The sequence below is a fragment of the Anser brachyrhynchus genome (genome assembly GCF_964034855.1).
Source record: "Anser brachyrhynchus genome assembly, chromosome: 4".
Lineage (NCBI taxonomy): Eukaryota > Metazoa > Chordata > Aves > Anseriformes > Anatidae > Anser > Anser brachyrhynchus.
This window is the reverse complement of record NC_137698.1, coordinates 117,856-137,234: the sequence shown is the minus strand read 5'-3', so window position 1 is coordinate 137,234 and position 19,379 is coordinate 117,856. Positions and strand designations below refer to the sequence as shown.

The window sequence follows — 19,379 nt, the reverse complement described above, 5'->3', positions numbered from 1 at the left end:
GGGCCGGGCCGGGAGGGGGCCAGGCGGCGGGCGGTTGGGGCGCCACGCGGTCGGCGGCTTCTGCGGAAACGGCCCTTGTGCGGGGCGGGGGCGGCGTCGGAGCGGAGCGGAGCGGACCGGGCGTGCGGCGGGGTCTGCACTGCGCGGGGCTTCGGAGGGCTGGGGGAGAGGGCGGCGAAGCGGCGCGGGGGGGGGGGGGCGGGCGGGCGCAGAGAGGGCGGCGGGGGGGGGGGGCGGCTGCGTGCGCTTGGCCGACTCCCCTCTGGGTCGGATGGACTGCTCCGTCCCGCGGCATGCTGGGAGCTGTAGTTCTGTGGCGCGCGGCCGGTCTTTCCCCGAGCCGGGGCCGGGGCCGGGGCCGGGCCGTGCGCGCCGGGAGGCGCAGGTTGCCGCTGGCTGCGAGCGCGGCTGCCGGCGGTGAGGCGAGCGAGAGCCTTCGGGGGCGCTTCCCCGGAGCGTCGGGCCGGGAGGGGTGGGGGCTGCGGCGGCCGGGCGCGGGTCCTCGCTGCGCTCGATCGTCGGGCTGCGCCTCGGAGGTTTTCCTCCCCCCGCGCGCTGACGGCCGGCTCTCTCCTTTCCCTGCGGCTCACCAGGGCAGAAGCAGCTCCCCGCCGCTGGGACCCCCGCGGGGTTTGTCGCCGAGCGAAGGTGGCGCGGCAGCTGAAGGGAGGAAAGCTGCAGCTGGCGTGCTGCAGTCGCAGGTTTCCCAGGAGAAAGAGCAGCCCGTCTGTCCCAGCTGTCCGGGTAAGTCGCAGCAACCTTTGGGTGAAACCGAGGCGTGCTCATAAACTTCCTGCAGCCCAGGCTCAAAGGCTTAATCAAATTTGCAGAAGCGCGAACTGCTCGGCGTGGGAAGCGCAAAGGAAAGCCACGTAGTGCCTGCCAAGCTGTAGTAGCTTCTTAGACCTAGAACGAATTGGCCTGTTGAGCTCTGTCTCTTTGTTGCTCAGTCTGTGGTACAAGAGGCTAACCTTTGTCCTGCCTCAGCTTTCAGAGTTGTCCTAGAAATAAACTAGTGCTTGCGGGGCTTTCCAGAACGCTGGTTGTGGTCGGTCAAGACAGACGTGAGAGGTGATTTCTGCCTGTCTGTCTGTCTGTTGGTTATGTCCCGAGAGTTTTGCTTGAACTGTGTGCAACAAAAGAGGCCTTGAGCCCGTACTGAGCAGCGAGAGAAAGCAAAACTCCAGGTAAGCGCTGGCCGTGGCAAAGTTGCTTGGGAATTGAGCGGCTGGGGGCTTTCCAGCAGAACTCGGTACGCAGACAGAAACGTGACCTTCGAGGTCTGCCTTGCGTTGAAGCTGTGGTATTTGACCCATAACTGTATGGAGCTGCTAAATCCTAGAGGGGATGATAGAGACGTCCCTGGTTCAGCCTTTTTTGCCACAGTCATTGCAGAAATGTTGGAAAAGTGAGTATCATCCCTCTCTTTAAATTCATCTTTTAAAGCGTTCTTTCTGCAGACTCCTGTCTGTGGTTAGGTACTTGATTTGCGTGAAACAGAGCCAGACTTTCCTATTAACTAGCGCCCCGATTGAAATTCCCTGTCATCGGAGGACAGGAACTATAAATGGTGCTTGGCAGTTTAAAATCTCTTGGCTTCTATGGAGGCTAACTTGCCAAAGCGAATAGGAAGTAGCCTAAAGTTCGGTAAAGACGCTGAATAGAAAAGGTCCTCTTCTTGACGGGAAAAGAGCTTTGCAGAACACAAGGTCTGTTTCCCGTAGGGCTCCCTACTTACCCACCCGCTCAGCGATTATTGCAGGCTTTGACTGGTCCCCTCAGGTCCAATATCGCACAAGCGTTGTGCCGCAGACGGTACCTTAGCTTACTTTCCATCTCGTGCTGCGTTACTTATACCCACAGAAGACTTACTTCAGCGTCAAATAAACCCCGTGCGAAGCGTCCCTGACTCATGCCAGTGGGACCATCCTGTTGTGGCTGGTAAAATCCAGGAACAGGACGATGCTTGGAAGAATGTAACCTGTGGAGGAGCAGGCAACAGTCTCCTGTTAGGCAACAGGTTTTCGAGACTGGTTTTCCCACCGCCCTGTGCGTTTTGAAGGAGGCAGTCCCTAAGCTGATGCAATCCAACTGCATCTAAGCTGTAGGTTGGTACTTCCATAAGCTATAAAGGAACTTAACGTGTTGGGTTTTTTTGTTTGTTTGTTTGTTTTTTAATCGAGGCTCGTGTGCGTGCGTTTGGCTTGTCCCGATGGCTGGTGTAGATGATCACTCACATGCCCCAAAGCTCCTTGTGCTGATGTTGGATCTGCCCCTTGGCAAAGGACTGCATCCCGTGTGTTCAGCTTTTCTTCCTTACCGTCTCGTATGTATGTATGTATTTATTTACTTTTCTGAAAGAAAGGGTGGATTTTTCATGGGTCTCTCTGTGAGCGTATCGAACCAGGCTGTTCAGATGGCTGTCGACGAAGGGGATTTTGTTGGCTCTTTTAGATAGCTATTCCTACCAAAGATTGCATCGGTTACAAAAGGTTGTAGTAACCTCGCAGTCTCTACGTTCTGTAGCGTCTGTAGCAAAATAAACTGGCAGATGAATAAATGAGCAGGTACAAATACACGTGACTCTACAGCTGAGATTAAATAACGTGCTGTTTCTTCTGTGTTTTGTCTTTCAAAGCGCATTGTTGCCGAGCGCCTGAGCTTTTTGCTCGTGTTACCGAGGCAAGGAATGGCTGTGCTTCTTCCCCCCTCATCCCTCTCTTTTTCTTTCTCCTCCTCTCCCTTGATGACAGGGACTCAAAATGTTTTCCTCGGATGTCCACGTGAAAATTTAAAAAAAAAAAAAAAAAAAAAAGGCGACGGTGAACACTGACAGAATTGGGTGACTTTTTTAAGGCAGAGGGCAAAGAACGTGGAAATTTCTAGTATGTTAGTGTCACTCTGTTAACAGAACCAACGTACACGCCGCTTGCTGTCCCTAGTTTTTTGGTTTGGTTTTCCTTTCAGTAGTCTCCCCAAAGGCTCCACAAAGGACACCTTGTGTATCTTTTCTGTTCTTCCAGGATTCATTTGTCAGGAAAGACAACCATGAAATCCAAGGGCTGTGGACAACCATCTACCAGATGGTTGTTGCAGTTGCCTTTGGTCACGTCATTCGTCCTTTTAGCTCGCCCTTTCCTTTACCTTGAGTGGAATTTTTCTTGCCGCGCTGTTTGCAGTGGTAACATTGCTGCCGAGGTGTTTTTTGACTAAAAATGATCTTAACTGTAGTAGTGAATTCACAGATTGTGGCTTTGTGTAATGACTCCCATGATCGCAACTTTTTTTTTTTCCTTTGTCACAGATAGGAGAAAAGCTCTTTCCAGAGAGATGGAGAAGGAATTAATTATACCTCTGCCTCATTCTGTGAGACCGGAAGACAGTGAGTGACTAACTGTAAGCTGCGATTCTCAGGAGTTGCATAGCTAAGAGTCTCGGGTTCCTTCTCTGCCTGACCCCTAGGGCCTTAGGCATGGGAAATCTTAGGCTTAATGTTTTTCCCTATGAAATACTGTCACGTTAAGGGGCATAGCTGAGTAACTGTTACAGTTGTGGTCGGATTCAGGGTACTGACCTATCATGGTCACGGATTCACCTAAATAATGTAGCACGCCCTTGGTCTAGTCACGTTTAATGAGAACTGTCACGGCTGGGAACAATGCAATGAAGGGCAGTGTTCAAATGTTACCCCACAGAGTCCCAGTGCGGAGGGTGGCAGGGGGAAGAGAGGCTCAGCCCGTCGACTGATCCCAGAAGTCAGAAAGGTATCCTTCGTGATGGTATCTTCCCTAACATCCCCTTTCACTTCAGACAGTTTACATTATTTTCTCTCCTTTAGGTGGGGCTTGAGTGACTCTCGTCAGGCATACCTTGGTTATGATTGGTGAAAAGTTTTCTTGCTTTTGTTTAAAGGTAAGGGGTCTGAGAAATTCATAGCACGCCCTCAGTGAGGGGTGGTCGTCCCTTGGAGGCACGGACCTTTTGGGATGGAGGTGTGTTTTGGTATTATGACGATACTAGAATGAGCAAAAGTTCCCTAGAGTACAGTGTTTTGTTAAAAACATGACAGGTCGTTGGCTCAGGGTAGCAAAGGTGCAGCTTATCAGTGTGTCTCAGCTTATCAGTGGGTCTCAGTGTGCACGAGAGCATCGGATCCCCATCTGGTTGCAGAGCCTATCCGTGGTGTTTCCACTCCGCTTTACGCTCCCTCCCCTTCCTTGGAGTCAGCACACCGAGTTCCCCTAGTGCGATAGCACGTAAAGTTGGAGGCCTAGGGAACGCTTAGGTAGCGCAGCTGCCCTCCACCCTGAAAGCTTCGATGCTGTACGCTTTCTTTAAAAGGTGAATATGAGTTTAATTTGCCTAGTTACTTCAGGCAATTACTCTGCAACTACCCAAAGCAGCGACAGTGAGAAGCCCACTTCCAGCATCCGCTCCCCACGCAGGGACGGACAGACGGACGCCGCTCTTTGCCTTGCCCGCCAGGGGAAGGGGAGAACGACGGGGCAGGGAGCCCCACCGCAGCCCCCCTCCCCGGAGTCCTGCACAGCAGTTTAATAAAGTTTGCTTTCCGGCCCGTGCCCCCTTTGGTGGTTGCCATCCCAGGAAGTGGCTTTCGCCGTCTGTGTGTGGGTGCAGGTTCCGTAGCGGGGTGGGTATGGAGGGGGGATGGCCCCGTGTCTGTCGGCCGGAGTGCGGGGCCAGCCCTGCCAGGTGGGGGGGCAGCTGCCTATTGTGGGACGGGGAGGGCAGCTCGCTGCTGTCTTTGCTCCCTGGGGTGGGGAGACTGCTCTGTGGGGTGGGGGCTGCTTGCAGAGGCGCAAGTGGGGAGGGGGCTGGGGGTTCCCGGCAGGACCCCCAGGGCAGGCGATGGCGTTGTGGAGGCCGGGTCCCGGGGGATTGCCGGCTGGGGCAAGGAAAGCCCAGGCGGGGGTGGCATGGGGTGGCAGGCACAGGTCTGCGGGTGCTGGGCTGCAGGTGGGGAAGCCTGGGGCTGGCTCCATGGTGTCTGCAGTGTCAAGCCGCCAGGAGCACCATTCCCCCAGCAAGCCGGGAGTTGTGGTCGTTGGGCTCAGAGCATCCCGTTGCCCGCGTTGGGTTCGTTGTTATTATCTCCCTGCCTTTTTTGTCCCGATAAAAAATGTACTGTTACAGCTTGCCGCCGCTCAGCTTCCCAGCTGCTCAAGGCAGACCCTTCCTCCCTGAGGCGGCGCGGGTGCAAATTTCTGCTGTTTTCGTTTGTGCTTTCTCTGGGAAAATGGTCTGGGAAGCCGTCCCTGCTGCCCTCAGGACGCATCCTGCCGGCGAGAAGCGGGTACTGCAGGCGGCGGGGCCATGCATGCGCGGTGGCGCCTTTGGATGCCCCCTTCCGCCACCTGCTGGTGAAAATCCGGTACTGCAGGCGCCTTGGGTCAGCGCATATGCTGTGGTGCCCCCTGGCGCCCTCTGCGCCACCTGGTGGCGAAAAGTGGGTACTGCAGGCGCCCCGGGGCCGCGCATGCGCGGTGGCGCCCCCTGGCGCCCTCTGCCGCCGCCTGGTGGCCAAAAGTGGGTACTGCAGGCGCCCCGGGGCCGCGCATGCGCGGTGGCACCCCCTGGCGCCCTCTGCCGCAGCCTGGTGGCCAAAAGTGGGTACTGCAGGCTCCCCGGGGCCGCGCATGCGCGGTGGCGCCCCCTGGCGCCCTCTGCCGCCGCCTGGTGGCGAAAAGTGGGTACTGCAGGCGCCCCGGGGCCGCGCATGCGCGGTGGCGCCCCCTGGCACCCTCTGCCGCCGCCTGGTGGCGAAAAGTGGGTACTGCAGGCGCCCCGGGGCCGCGCATGCGCGGTGGCGCCCCCGGGCGCCCTCTGCCGCCGCCTGGTGGCGAAAAGTGGGTACTGCAGGCGCCCCGGGGCCGCGCATGCGCGGTGGCGCCCCCTGGCGCCCTCTGCCGCCGCCTGGTGGCGAAAAGTGGGTACTGCAGGCGCCCCGGGGCCGCGCATGCGCGGTGGCGCCCTCTGCCGCCGCCTGGTGGCGAAAAGTGGGTACTGCAGGCGCCCCGGGGCCGCGCATGCGCGGTGGCGCCCCCTGGCGCCCTCTGCCGCCGCCTGGTGGCGAAAAGTGGGTACTGCAGGCGCCCCGGGGCCGCGCATGCGCGGTGGCGCCCCCTGGCGCCCTCTGCCGCCGCCTGGTGGGCAAAAGTGGGTACTGCAGGCGCCCCGGGGCCGCGCATGCGCGGTGGCGCCCCCTGGCGCCCTCTGCCGCCGCCTGGTGGCCAAAAGTGGGTACTGCAGGCGCCCCGGGGCCGCGCATGCGCGGTGGCACCCCCTGGCGCCCTCTGCCGCAGCCTGGTGGCCAAAATTGGGTACTGCAGGCTCCCCGGGGCCGCGCATGCGCGGTGGCGCCCCCTGGCGCCCTCTGCCGCCGCCTGGTGGCGAAAAGTGGGTACTGCAGGCGCCCCGGGGCCGCGCATGCGCGGTGGCGCCCCCTGGCACCCTCTGCCGCCGCCTGGTGGCGAAAAGTGGGTACTGCAGGCGCCCCGGGGCCGCGCATGCGCGGTGGCGCCCCCGGGCGCCCTCTGCCGCCGCCTGGTGGCGAAAAGTGGGTACTGCAGGCGCCCCGGGGCCGCGCATGCGCGGTGGCGCCCCCTGGCGCCCTCTGCCGCCGCCTGGTGGCGAAAAGTGGGCACTGCAGGCGCCCCGGGGCCGCGCATGCGCGGTGGCGCCCTCTGCCGCCGCCTGGTGGCGAAAAGTGGGTACTGCAGGCGCCCCGGGGCCGCGCATGCGCGGTGGCGCCCCCTGGCGCCCACTGCCGCCGCCTGGTGGCGAAAAGTGGGTACTGCAGGCGCCCCGGGGCCGCGCATGCGCGGTGGCGCCCTCTGCCGCCGCCTGGTGGCGAAAAGTGGGTACTGCAGGCGCCCCGGGGCCGCGCATGCGCGGTGGCGCCCCCTGGCGCCCTCTGCCGCCGCCTGGTGGCCAAAAGTGGGTACTGCAGGCGCCCCGGGGCCGCGCATGCGCGGTGGCGCCCCCTGGCGCCCTCTGCCGCCGCCTGGTGGCCAAAAGTGGGTACTGCAGGCGCCGCGGGGCCGCGCATGCGCGGTGGCGCCCCCTGGCGCCCTCTGCCGCCGCCTGGTGGCGAAAAGTGGGTACTGCAGGCGCCCCGGGGCCGCGCATGCGCGGTGGCGCCCCCTGGCGCCCTCTGCCGCCGCCTGGTGGCCAAAAGTGGGTACTGCAGGCGCCCCGGGGCCGCGCATGCGCGTTGGCGCCCCCTGGCGCCCTCTGCCGCCGCCTGGTGGCCAAAATTGGGTACTGCAGGCTCCCCGGGGCCGCGCATGCGCGGTGGCGCCCCCTGGCGCCCTCTGCCGCCGCCTGGTGGCGAAAAGTGGGTACTGCAGGCGCCCCGGGGCCGCGCATGCGCGGTGGCGCCCCCTGGCGCCCTCTGCCGCCGCCTGGTGGCGAAAAGTGGGTACTGCAGGCGCCTCGGGGCCACGAGTGATGTTACTACATCATTTACTACATTTTTTCCTGCGAGTGATGTTACTGCATTGATTTTGGTTTTGGGGTGTAATCTGTTATGCTGCTAGATTTTTCTTCCTGTGCAGAAGAAAAGTTGAGCTAATTCCAGTTAGCTTCAGTAACTTGCTTTCTCATATTGTCATTTCAATATTCAAAGCTGAAGCAAAAGCATTGGTATTGTTGCTTCTAGAGAGACGCCAGTTCTCCGGTCTGCACTCTGCATGCTGTTCAGATAAGCTAGAAAAAAATAAAGGAAAAGAAAAACAGCTGCTGCTTCTCCTGCTCTCTTTCTGCTTTCTACTTTCTTGTGCTTTGCCCCTCCCCTTTCCCAGGTGATTGGCTTTGGGTTCCAGGCAGGGCCTAATGGTAATTGAGTCACAGGCATCCCATCAGAGAGCTCATTCTGCCTGGGCTGCAGTTTGGGGTAAGTGCTTTGTTTTTGCTTCAGTCAGTTGCAGGGGTCTTTAGGTGGGTCAGAGTCTACGGACTGATGCGTTTCCAAGTAGAGATAGGTACGTCCTTCTTTGTGAGGTAACAACTAGTAGGATCCTTGCTGATCCTGGCTGGAATAATAATAATGCACAACACAGAAATCATATGAGAGATTTGGGGTCAGAATGGGAAAGTACTCGTGGATGAATCCCAAGGACCTGGTATCCCAAGGTCTCTTGAAAGTTCATTTTGTGATTAAAGCCTGGCAAGATACACAGAAAAAGCTCCAGAAGGTGGGGGTTGTAGTGAACAGTCACTGTGGGGGAGTCACTCCCCTCCTGCGGGAGGCCCTGGAGGTGTATATCGGGAGGGGAGATGAGAAGGAAAAGCAGAGAGCGAAACTAATGGTATTGACAGTGTAGCAGGTAGTGAGGCAGAGGGTTGGAGAGAGAGGAAGAAAATCATCTGGGGGAGTCAGGGCCAGGATGGAAAGGAGAGGAAGAGAGATGAAGGAATAGCAGGCAAGGAAAGACAGGCTTTGAAGTGTGGCCAGGCTGGCCGTTTCAAATAGGAATATCCAGAGTGGAAGAAGGAGGAGAGAAGGAAAATGGGAAAGTACAGGCTGGAGAAAGATAGAAGTGTTAAAACGGGTTATTGAAGGTGTTAAAGGTGGGGTACGTAGTGTTTGACAGAGCTGTTTGAAGTTGAATGAGCAGGGAAAGAGGATGAAGGCATTATCTAAGTAACAGTCTAGAAGTTTTGGTATATTTGCTGTGATGTTTGGTCAGTTTCCCAAGTATGGGGGGGGGGGGGGGGGGGGCAGCCTGCTCCACCCCCCCTCTCCCCCCCCAAACCTTGGTATGTGAACCCAATACACTGGGGCAGCTAGATCATTACTGGCTTGTAAAGTATCAGGGATTAAATTAACTAATGAAACCCTAAAAGTGATGGGGGTAGAAGGGGCTGGGATAACAGCCCCACTTTTGGGGGATACCAGGCTGAGAGTAGGGGATAAAATGATTACTGGGCAATTACTGTATGTACCAAAGGCAGGGACTAACTTGTAGGGAAGGGATTTGATGATGAAATTGGGCATTCAAATAGCAAATTGTTAGACTGGAATAACAGTGTTATTAATGGAGTGCTCTCAGGCCCTGAGAGCAAAGATCTATTCACCTCTGACTGGAAAGACCCTGAAATGGGGGCGGAAGCAACAATACAGATGGACAGTTTTACCTCAGGGGTTTACAGGGCCACCAATTTATTTGGGCAAGTTCTAGAACAGATTTTGGAGCAATTACAACCTCCCGAGGAGGTATTACTGTTACAAATATGTAGATGATCATTTATTGTCAGGACAGGAGAAAAGAGTTGTGAAGGAAGCTACTGACAAGCTATTCGGCTCGGGAGTATTGAAAAAGAAATTACAATATGTAGAAGGAGAAGTCAGGTATTTAAGGCATCTAATGTCTGAGGGAAAACAAAGAATAAATCCAGAGAGGATTCAGGGAATTGTTGAAAACTAAGAAAGAATTAAAAAGTTTTGAGAGATTTTTTTTTTTTTTTAAGGAATCAGGCACCACGAAGTCTGAGGGAAAATGGATACTCCCTGATGGGAGAGAAATGCTGAATAAAGCACCAATGAGGCAAATATTAACTGTTTTACATCAAGAGAGTCACTGGGAGGTGCAAGCAATGTGTGATGTTGTGCTAAGAAAGTATGTCTGTGTAGGAGTATACACTGTAGCGAAGCAAATATGCAGAGGATGTACCGTATGTCAAAAGGTAAATAAAAAGGTCATCCGTAACCCATCTAGAGGGGGACGGGAGCCAGGGATTTGACCTTTCCAAAGCATACAGGTAGACTTTACCGAGTTACCTAAAGTAGGGAGACTAAAGTACTTGTTTGTCCTAGTTGACCGGATGGGTGTAAGCTTTCCCCTCGGTATCTGCCACTGCGAACACGGTGGCTAAGGTATCACCGGAGCAAATAGTCCCTAGATATGGGATAGTTGAAAACATTGATTCAGGTCACGGAAGTCATCTCGCTTCACGAGTACTGCAAGGGCTAATGCAGGCCTTAGAGATTCAATGGAATTTTCACACCCCCTGGCACCCCTCCTCTTCTGGGAAGGTAGAGTGAATGAACCAGACATTAAAGAAGCAATTAACTAAGTTAGTGTTAGAAACCCAACTTCCTTGGGTAGAATGATTACCTTTAGCACTCCTCCAGGTTCAAACAGCACCAAGAAACGATATAGGAATTTCACCGTATGAGATGCTGTTCGGATTCCCCTATCTGGGCAGAAGGGATGAGATACCACAATTCAAAACAAGAGAAGTTTCCTAAGAACTGTATTCTGGGGTTGTCCTCTTCTTTGTCATCTCTCAGGACCCGTGGGTTGTTGGCTCAAACCCCACCTTTGGAATTCCCCATTCTCCACCATCAACCAGGAAATTGGGTCCTGATTCGGACCTGGAAAGAATCAAAACTCCAGCCTGAATGGGAAGGACTATTCCAAGTACTACTAACCACTGAAACAGCCGTAAGAACTGCACAAAAAGGCTGGACTCACTATACTCGAGTGAAGGCATCCGTCGACCCTAGTACCTGGGAAGCTGTTCCTACAGAAGACTTGTTGGAAGTTGAAATCGAAGAGAAAAATCTTGTAGTGGACTGTGAGCAGGATAAAAGCTTACAGTTGTAAACTAACCTTTTATTTTCACAGGTAACTAATGAGTGTGACTTGTGATTGAGAGAAGGGACTGGCCTATAGCGAATCAAAGTGCTCCCAAGGGGTTTTTGTTCTAGTAGTAGGGTACATATATCTTACTCTTTGTATTGGTAATTATTTGGAAACCTAAGGGTTAAAAATAATGACCGGGAAAAATCAACTATTAATTTTGTTTCTAGTGACTGTAGGCCTCAGAGAAGGCCTTGGTCAATTGGCAACTTGGAAAAGGCATGACCAGATAATAGTAAGATGGGATACCCCGTCAAAATAGGGGTGAATGTGACAGAGGGTTATGTACCACAATCTGTCATGTTTGATGCTTGTGAGGTGTTAGCTTGTGGAGATTTAAATGCCCAATGACAACTGAGCAGAGAGAACAAGTAACTGGGAGACACCCAACAGCCAGATTGAGAGCAGCTGTATGGAAACGATCCTCTATTGCCATCAGAGAAAGGGAGAAACTCAAGGAGAAAACAGGAGAGAAAACAGGAGGCTCTCTTTGAAATGTGGCAGTTCAAACATTTGAGATTGAAACAGGGTATGGGGATGTGAATGCCTGGATAGAATGGGTCAAATATGCTGTCCAGAGTCTCAACCGTAGCACTTGCTATGCTTGTGCCTCGGGACGACGGATTGCCCGGATAGTGCCCTTCCCATTGGGGTGGACCAGGGATTCCCAGGGGATGCGATGTATGATTGCATTGTACCAAGAAAAGACTGCCTGGGGAAATGAGGCCTGTAAGTCTCTCTCTTTGCTGTTCCCTTCCTTGCGTGATAGCAATATCAGGGTTCCCCCTGCATTCTCTACAGCTACAGGTGACCATGCAGCTTGCCTCTCACGGCAGGGTGTGAGCGCTACCCGGCATCTGGGAGAATTTGCCTTGTGCACAAGGACCTTGAATGCTACCAAGGACCTGATGGGAAACTGCTCAAGACTTGAGATCCCCAGGGCAGATCTGTGGTGGTACTGCAGAGGGAAGATCTTATGGTCCACCCTACCATCTAATTGGGGAGGCACTTTTGCACTTGTTCAATTAGCTATACCCTTCACCCTGGCATTTGAAAGAGAAACATCACGAATACACAGAAGAAGTAAAAGAGGCTCAGGAATGTCATTTGATGATAGAGTGTACATAGATTCTGTTGGGGTGCCTAGAGGAGTTCCCGATGAACAGAAAGCCAGGAATCACATTGCTGCAGGGTTTGAGTCGCTGTTCTGGTGGGTAACAATCAATAAGAGTATTTATTATAGTCAGCAGATATTCATAAATCATACAAGGGATGCGATAAGAGAAATCGCTGAACAACTAGATGCCACCAGCAAAATGGCTTGGGAAAACAGAATAGCATTAGATATGTTGATCGCGGAGAAAGGAGGTGTGTGTGTGTGTGTGTGTGTGATACTGAGCAACCATTGTTGCACTTTTATACCCAACAATACTGCCCCAGATGGCACAGTAACTAGAGCGTTGCAAGGGCTTCCCGCCCTTGCCAGTGAATTGGCAGAGTAATTAGGAACCGGCCCTTCCTTCGCGGGATGTTCGGAATCTTGGTTTGGTAAATGGAAAGGGATCCTAGCGTCCGTATCTGCGTCCTTGATCGTAGTATCAGGAGTTTTGACGGCCCTTGGTTGTTGCATTATCCCCTGTGTAAAAGGACTAGTACAGCGGCTCACTGAAACTGCACTATCGAAAGAAATGACCGTGGAGCCACCACCTTACTCACGTAAGGCGATGATATTAGAGGGGATGGAAAGCAAAGAAGGTGAAGAAGAGGAAGAGATCTACCAAATTACACCGCAGAGAAAAGTTTTGCAAAAATCACCAATTTATAAAGAAGAAAAGGGGGGAATTGTGGGAATAAAAATGTTGTTTTTGCAGAGTTACGTTGTTTAGAGGGAAGGAATGCGGTGTTGAGATAGGCTCGCAGTGATAAGAAAGCTTAACGGACAACCTTGTAAAATGCAGACAACCGGACTCCTCAGAGCAGCTAGGTGAAAATCACGGTGTCAAGTCAGATAAGTGAAGAAACATTACCACTTCAAACAGTAAAAAAGTCAAAAGAAATTTGAAATTGAACAGGCCGGCAACTGAAGGCCACGTAGTGTCTGTGAAGCGTCGGATAGGTTGTGAACCTGGAATACCCAGTCAGTGGGGAAACACGGGAGGGTCCCGGTCGTCGAGAAAGAAAGTACATAAACCGTACTGTGTGACTAGTAGGCGCGCTCCTGCTTGTTGGACGCGTGCCATTGCGATCGCGAATAAATTACTACTTCACTGAGATCCTCGCCTGAGCCTAAGCTACTGGCTACGGAGTGTTTCTCACGCTCCCTGCGCGTAATCCTGGCTACAATATACCGTGTTATCGAAGGTGCCTTTTAAACAACATTGATAGAAACTCAGGGGGCGATAGTACTGACCCTGGGTGTGGAATTATCCACGCAGGGAATAATCCACGCTGCACCAAATATGGTAGCCACAGGAACGCTAATATACATAGCGCGTGCCAGATGCGACGTGAGAATCCTGCAACTGGATGGCCTGTCCCAGATGGCGAGAGGTGGTACTGGCTACGTGGCAATAAAGCCAGGAAGGTGTTGCCCCTGGGATGGAAGGGAGCTTGCACCCTGGAGGCAGTAATTCCAAACGTGACTATTATTGAAGACCCACAAAGCCAAAGCCCCCTTGAGACCACACGCAGGATTAAGCGGACTCCAGACAATTCTCTAGTAAAATTCTCTAGTATTTCTAAGCTTTGCAAGGTGTTTTTTACCTTGGTGAGGGGTGGGTGAATTAGAAAAAGCTATTGTAAATATCTCCGCTATAACTGAAGAACTTGAAAATAAGTTTGATAAGTTTGCAAAAATAGCACCGTAGAATCGAATAGTATTCGATTCATTAATAACCTCATAAGGAGGAGCGTGCACTGTAATTAATGCTAGTTGCTGTATAGATGTAGATCAAACGGGACGGATTTGACTGATATTTGGGGGGAAAAAAAGGTATACTGGGGGGGCGTGGGGGGGGAAAGATCCTACATAGAGTAGCTCAAGATGACAGTTCCTGGGCATTTAGAAACATGTGGGAGAAACTAACTTCGTGGTTACCTGAACAGAATTGGCTCAAACAACTATTTGTTGGTATTGTAAAAATAATGGCGTTGTACGCCTCCCATCCCCCGTGACATCCGAAGAAGACTATTACGCCTTAACGTTGGAGAAACTCAAGAGCGCGGTACGTGAAGAGGTGCAAAAACAACAGTAGGAGTAAGGAAAGGAGAGGAGGGAGCTGTGAGAAACTAAGTTGTGTTTTTGCAGTAGAGAACTAATTTTCTGTATTCCGAGGTAGTTGTGCAGTCATAATGAGGAGAAACGCCACGTGGGTAAGCGGACAGTAGGCGGCCTCACTGTTCCGAAATAAGGCAGAAGCTTGAGGAAAAACAGGTTGAGCAGCGTGGGCACGGTAAAACAAAGATCACAGGTTCCTGAAACATAAGAAAGGAAAAAAAAAAAAAAGGAAATAAGAAGGGAGAAATTAAAGGGTTGAAAAAGAAGTAAAATTGTACATACATGGTACATACAGGGGAGGGGATCAGGTGTCGGGGAACAGGGAATAAAAGTTGATGCTGTGCTTACTGCAATGCGCTCCTGATCGGCAGGACGCCCGCCACTGCAACCGCGAATAAAATAGCCTCACAGAAGATCGCGTGTCAAGAAAATTATTTGAGATGTTTCTCGCAGACAGACTTGACGAGAGAGGACCAAGAACACCCGCGCCTTCTTTAAAAATAAATAAATAAATAAATAAATAAAAAGGCAGCACGGAGGCAGCCTCAGGGTCGCCTTCCCACAGGGAAGCGGCGCCGTGATTGGCTGGACCGTGAGGGCGGATGTGGCGTCACGGCTAGCCTTAACTCAGGGCGGAAACGCTCCGTGATTGGCTCGGAGGAACCCAGGGCGGAGGTGCCGTGCAGGGCTTGCCGGCACTATGGGCGGAAGCTGTCGGGCCGGGCGGCCGCGGCGCGGTGCCGCAACGAGGTTGGTGGTCGGCGCCGCCCCGGGCCGGGCCGGGCCGGGAGGGGGCGAGGCGGCGGGCGGTTGGGGCGCCACGCGGTCGGCGGCTTCTGCGGAAACGGCCCTTGTGCGGGGCGGGGGCGGCGCCGCGCCGGAGCGGAGCGGAGCGGGCGTGCGGCGGGGTCTGCACTGCGCGGGGCTTCGGAGGGCTGGGGGAGAGGGGGGCGAAGCGGCGCGGGGGGGGGGGGGCGGCTGCGTGCGCTTGGCCGACTCCCCTCTGGGTCGGATGGACTGCTCCGTCCCGCGGCATGCTGGGAGCTGTAGTTCTGTGGCGCGCGGCCGGTCTTTCCCCGAGCCGGGGCCGGGGCCGGGGCCGGGCCGTGCGCGCCGGGAGGCGCAGGTTGCCGCTGGCTGCGAGCGCGGCTGCCGGCGGTGAGGCGAGCGAGAGCCTTCGGGGGCGCTTCCCCGGAGCGTCGGGCCGGGAGGGGTGGGGGCTGCGGCGGCCGGGCGCGGGTCCTCGCTGCGCTCGATCGTCGGGCTGCGCCTCGGAGGTTTTCCTCCCCCCGCGCGCTGACGGCCGGCTCTCTCCTTTCCCTGCGGCTCACCAGGGCAGAAGCAGCTCCCCGCCGCTGGGACCCCCGCGGGGTTTGTCGCCGAGCGAAGGTGGCGCGGCAGCTGAAGGGAGGAAAGCTGCAGCTGGCGTGCTGCAGTCGCAGGTTTCCCAGGAGGAAGAGCAGCCCGTCTGTCCCAGCTGTCCGGGTAAGTCGCAGCGACCTCCGGGTGAAATCCGGGCGTGAAGGGGATTTTGGTGGCTCTCTTAGACGGCTAGCCCTACCAAAGGTCGCATCGGTTACAAAAGGTAGTAGTAACCTTGCAGTTTGTGTGTTCTGTAGCGTCTGTAGCACAATAAACTGGCAGGTGAAGGAATGAGCGGGTACAAATACACGTGACTCTACAGCTGAGATTAAATAACGTGCAGGTTCTTCTGTGTTTTGTCTTTCAAAGCGCGTTGTTTGACTCGGTGGTCCTTAACGATGATCCTCGGTGGTCCCTTCCAACTCAGGATATTCTACGATTCTGTTGTTGCCGAGCGCCTGAGCTTTTTGCTCACATTACTGAAGAAAGGAATGGCTGTGCTTCTTCCCCACCCCCCTCTCTTTTTCTTTTTTTTTCCTCTCCTCTTCTCCCTCGATGACGGGGACTCGAAATGTTTTTCTCAGATGTCCATGTGGAAATTTAAAAAAAAAAAAAAAAAAAAGAAGCTGATGGTGAACACTGACAGAATTGGGTGACACTTTCAAGGTAGAGGGCAAAGAACGTGGAAATTCCTAGTACGTTAGTGTTACTCTGTTAGCAAAACCGACGTACACGCCGCTTGCTGTTCCTAGTTTTTTGGTTTGGCCTGGTTTTCCTTTCAGAAGTCTCCCCGAAGGCCTTTGTGGACAAAACTTTGTCCCGCTTCAGCTTTAAGAATTATCCTAGAAACAATGAACAAGTGCTTGCAGGGCTTTATGGAACGCTAGTTGTGGTCAGTCAAGAACGACTTGGGAGGCAATTCCTTTCGTGGAATTGTAGAGTGATCGAGAGATCAAGGCCAGCGTTGTGAAGAAATAGTGCCAGGTTATAGTCACAGGTGACTGCCTTCTGAAGGGAACAGAGGCTCCCATCTGCAGACCAGACCATCTTTACCGAGAGCTTTTCTACCTGCCTGGGGCTTGGATCAGGGACGTTGCTAGCGAGCTTACGAGCTTAGTTCAAACTTCAGATTATTCCCTACTCCTGCTCTTTCACGTGGGTACCAACAAGTTTGCAGCAAGAAGTCTGTGTTCAATCAAAATAAATTTCAGGGCCCTGGGAAGATAGCTAGAGGATTCAGAAGCACGGGTTATCGTCTAGTATTTTGGGATATATTAAACACAGTGTAGGCAGCTGGTCAAAAGAGGTGATTCTCCCACTGTATTTAGCGTTGGCGAAGCCTCTCCTTCAATATTGTGTGCGATTCTGGGCTCTACAATATAAAAAGAACGTTAAGATCCCTGAAAGCGTACAGAGGAGGGCAACAAAGCCGGTAAAAGGATTGGAAGGCACGCCCTGTGTGGACGCTACGGTACTTTTGCTAGCTCCTCGGAATTGTATATAGTCATGAGTAACGCTCCTGATTCTAAATACATAGTCTTTCCCTGCATATAAGCCGAACGCTATTCTACAATCGTTTGCTTCTTCCGGCAGTGGATTCTGTCTTTCAGTGATTTATGGGTACTTTACATGTCCTGGATATTGCTTTCCAGATACCTGGAGCTTGCTAGCTTTTCTGTCTCCCAGACGTGTGGCTGATAGTGGTCTAGTCTTGTGAGCTGTGCTGCCGTGAAGTCTGTCACCTGTTGATGTTGAAGGTACTTTTCTGGAAAGAGGAAGGTGGTAGGTACAGTTTCACACCAGGCCATCAACAAAATCACGTACTCTTTTTATCATCTCCAGACGTGTTTCCTTCGGTGGCTTCTGGACTTTGGTCCATATTGTAGGCCCCGAGAAGGAAGGAGGTTGGCTTTTCATAACCACAGTTTCTTCCAGCTGTTTCAGATGGATTTCATGGTTGATTCTAGTTGAAATGACTGCCTCAGGAAAAACAAATAACAAAAATGGTAGTCCAAACAACTTATAAAAAAATAAAAATAAAAAACAAACGAAAACACCGCTCCCATTTCCTCACAGCTTATTCATTTGCTGTGGTATCTTCTTTATGGAAAGAAGTGTCCTTTCCTTCCCAAGCTGTAAAGGAAGAGTTCAGGTACTCTTCACTTGTGCGCTTTAATCTGTGACGTGTTTGTTCGCATAGAACTTCTGGGAAGTTTGGCGGTAGAGTTTAGGGTTTACATGTTAGGTAAACAGAAGTATCGCTCAACTCAGAACATAGTTAAATAAAAGTACAATATTTATTTAAAATGAATAAGTGTGTGTCTATAGTCTTGTGTCCTTTCTTTGCAGAACTCAATAGTTAGCCTTTATACATATTTCTAAGTTGCCCGGTTTATCAGTGTACAACACAGCGTTCGGGAATATCATCTGAGATTTTAGGTGAAGAGGACTGTCCTTTGTTCAGTTGTGCACTCTTGTGTGTCAGCCCTGATTCTGAACCGTATAAAAGCTGGAAACTTCTTTCCGGTTTTCTCTCTAACCTCACTGAAGTGTGGGTACTTCCCAGCGTACGTGATGCTATTCAGCATGTGGATATTCTGTTTCCTCACACTAGCTACAATTCCGGTGAAGTTACGCATCTTGAGCCTGCATGTTAGTGTTTCATCCTTTCAGTTCCACAAAAGGAGGGTTCAGTGGAAGTTTTGAATCCTGTAGAGTGGAATACAGGTTTTTAGCCTCAAAGGCTTTAGTTATTTTTCCCTGGTGAGCTTTGGAACAGAAGATATGTAACATTAACAATTTTTTATTATTCATTTCAGGACTCTTTGACAGCCCTCCTGGATCCGATGATGCAAAGCTCACTGACATATCCTACCCAGGAGACCAACAATCGGTGACGTTTGGAACCAAATCCCAGGTGGGAAACATAAGTGATCAAAGTGGAGCAAGAATTCGTGTTGAGCATGGGGATTCAAATAACAAGTGCATTTTCGGGAACTGGCTCTATCCTTCATCGCAGGTGAAAGCAGCTCTGTGGGCCCTCCAAGGAGGCACCTCTGCAGTGATTGCAAGTGGAACCCACCCAAAGATCTCGGGTCATGTCATCACAGGTGTTGTGGAAGGGAAGAAAGTTGGAACTTTTTTTTCAGAGGTAAAACCTGCAGGTGAGTACGGAAGTAACATGTACATTGGGAGCTGTAGAGATTTCCTGGAAGTTTAGGGTCAAAATTTGGCTAGGCCTGCCTGTTCAACAAATGGGAAACTACGCTCTGCTTGACAAACGGCTTTTGAAAGGTAACTTTTAATGTTGGAATAGAACATCTTGAATCCTCTGCTCGGGTTCCTTCCAGCTGATGACTTGCTGCATCAGACTTGCATTCAAAGAACTGGGTAGAATTTGTATTGCTTTTAGTCTTAGAGGTTATCATCTATTATTGAAGATTCCAGGGTGAAAGCGTGCATATAGAATGTACGGCTGAACTAAGATAGTGTGTAGTTTGGGTTTTTGTCGTAAGTTCTTTTAATGACTCGGTCTTTTGTTACCGTATGCAGGAATGTTTTCCTGCCTCTGTGTTGCTGTGACAATGTAACAAGGGCCGCAGAAAGTCAGACCAAAGATCGGTGGTCTTAGCAGAATGGAACGAGTATAGAGCGATACTTGTGACTTGCACTTTAAGACAAGCCAATGCCTTTGAGTATAAAAACGCTTAATGTGTTTCTTGTAAAAATCGGCCATATCCTTTGAACCCATGTAAACACTTAGCATCCGTGGGTCACAGCAGTCACGAGCCTTAACTAGGTATTGTGCGTAAACTCTGGAGCTAGCACTATGTGGAGAACTGCTTCCTTTATTTTGTGTGTGTTTGTGGGCAGGAGGAGCGTTGAAGTTTGCTTCCTGCTAGCTTTTGATGCCCCCGCCTTCTGTATGGAAAGAGAACACGGGTGATCGATCTCTGTTCAACTTCTATGATATGAGACATCGTCTTTTCCCTCATCGTCTCTTTGTCACATGAAAAAGGTTTTTTCTTAGTCCTTTTCTACAGAAACTGTTCCAAAAGTTTGGCGATCCCTGT

At 52.5% G+C, this 19,379-nt stretch overlaps 1 protein-coding gene across 13 annotated transcripts; it reads left to right on the top strand.

Annotated features, from left to right (window-relative positions):
• The first annotated feature begins 222 nt into the window (after nucleotides 1-222).
• On the top strand, nucleotides 223-13,379 carry LOC308193945 (uncharacterized protein). 13 transcript variants are annotated; one of them, XR_013950087.1, is made up of 9 exons: nucleotides 248-422; nucleotides 594-744; nucleotides 2,184-2,330; nucleotides 3,305-3,382; nucleotides 3,696-3,764; nucleotides 3,839-3,912; nucleotides 7,824-7,915; nucleotides 9,493-9,708; nucleotides 10,157-13,379. XR_013950087.1 is itself a non-coding variant. In XM_080589141.1 (6 exons), the coding sequence occupies exons 1-6, from the start codon at nucleotides 294-296 to the stop codon at nucleotides 3,847-3,849; spliced, it is 585 nt and encodes a 194-aa protein (XP_080445267.1). In that variant the 5' UTR covers nucleotides 250-293; the 3' UTR covers nucleotides 3,850-4,608. The 13 variants fall into 13 exon arrangements, 3 of the variants coding, with proteins under 3 accessions (XP_080445268.1, XP_080445267.1, XP_080445269.1); XR_013950088.1 differs by lacking the exon at nucleotides 3,696-3,764 and having other exon boundaries at nucleotides 251-422; XR_013950089.1 differs by lacking the exons at nucleotides 7,824-7,915; nucleotides 9,493-9,708; nucleotides 10,157-13,379 and adding an exon at nucleotides 4,376-4,608.
• Nucleotides 13,380-19,379: the final 6,000 nt, after the last annotated feature.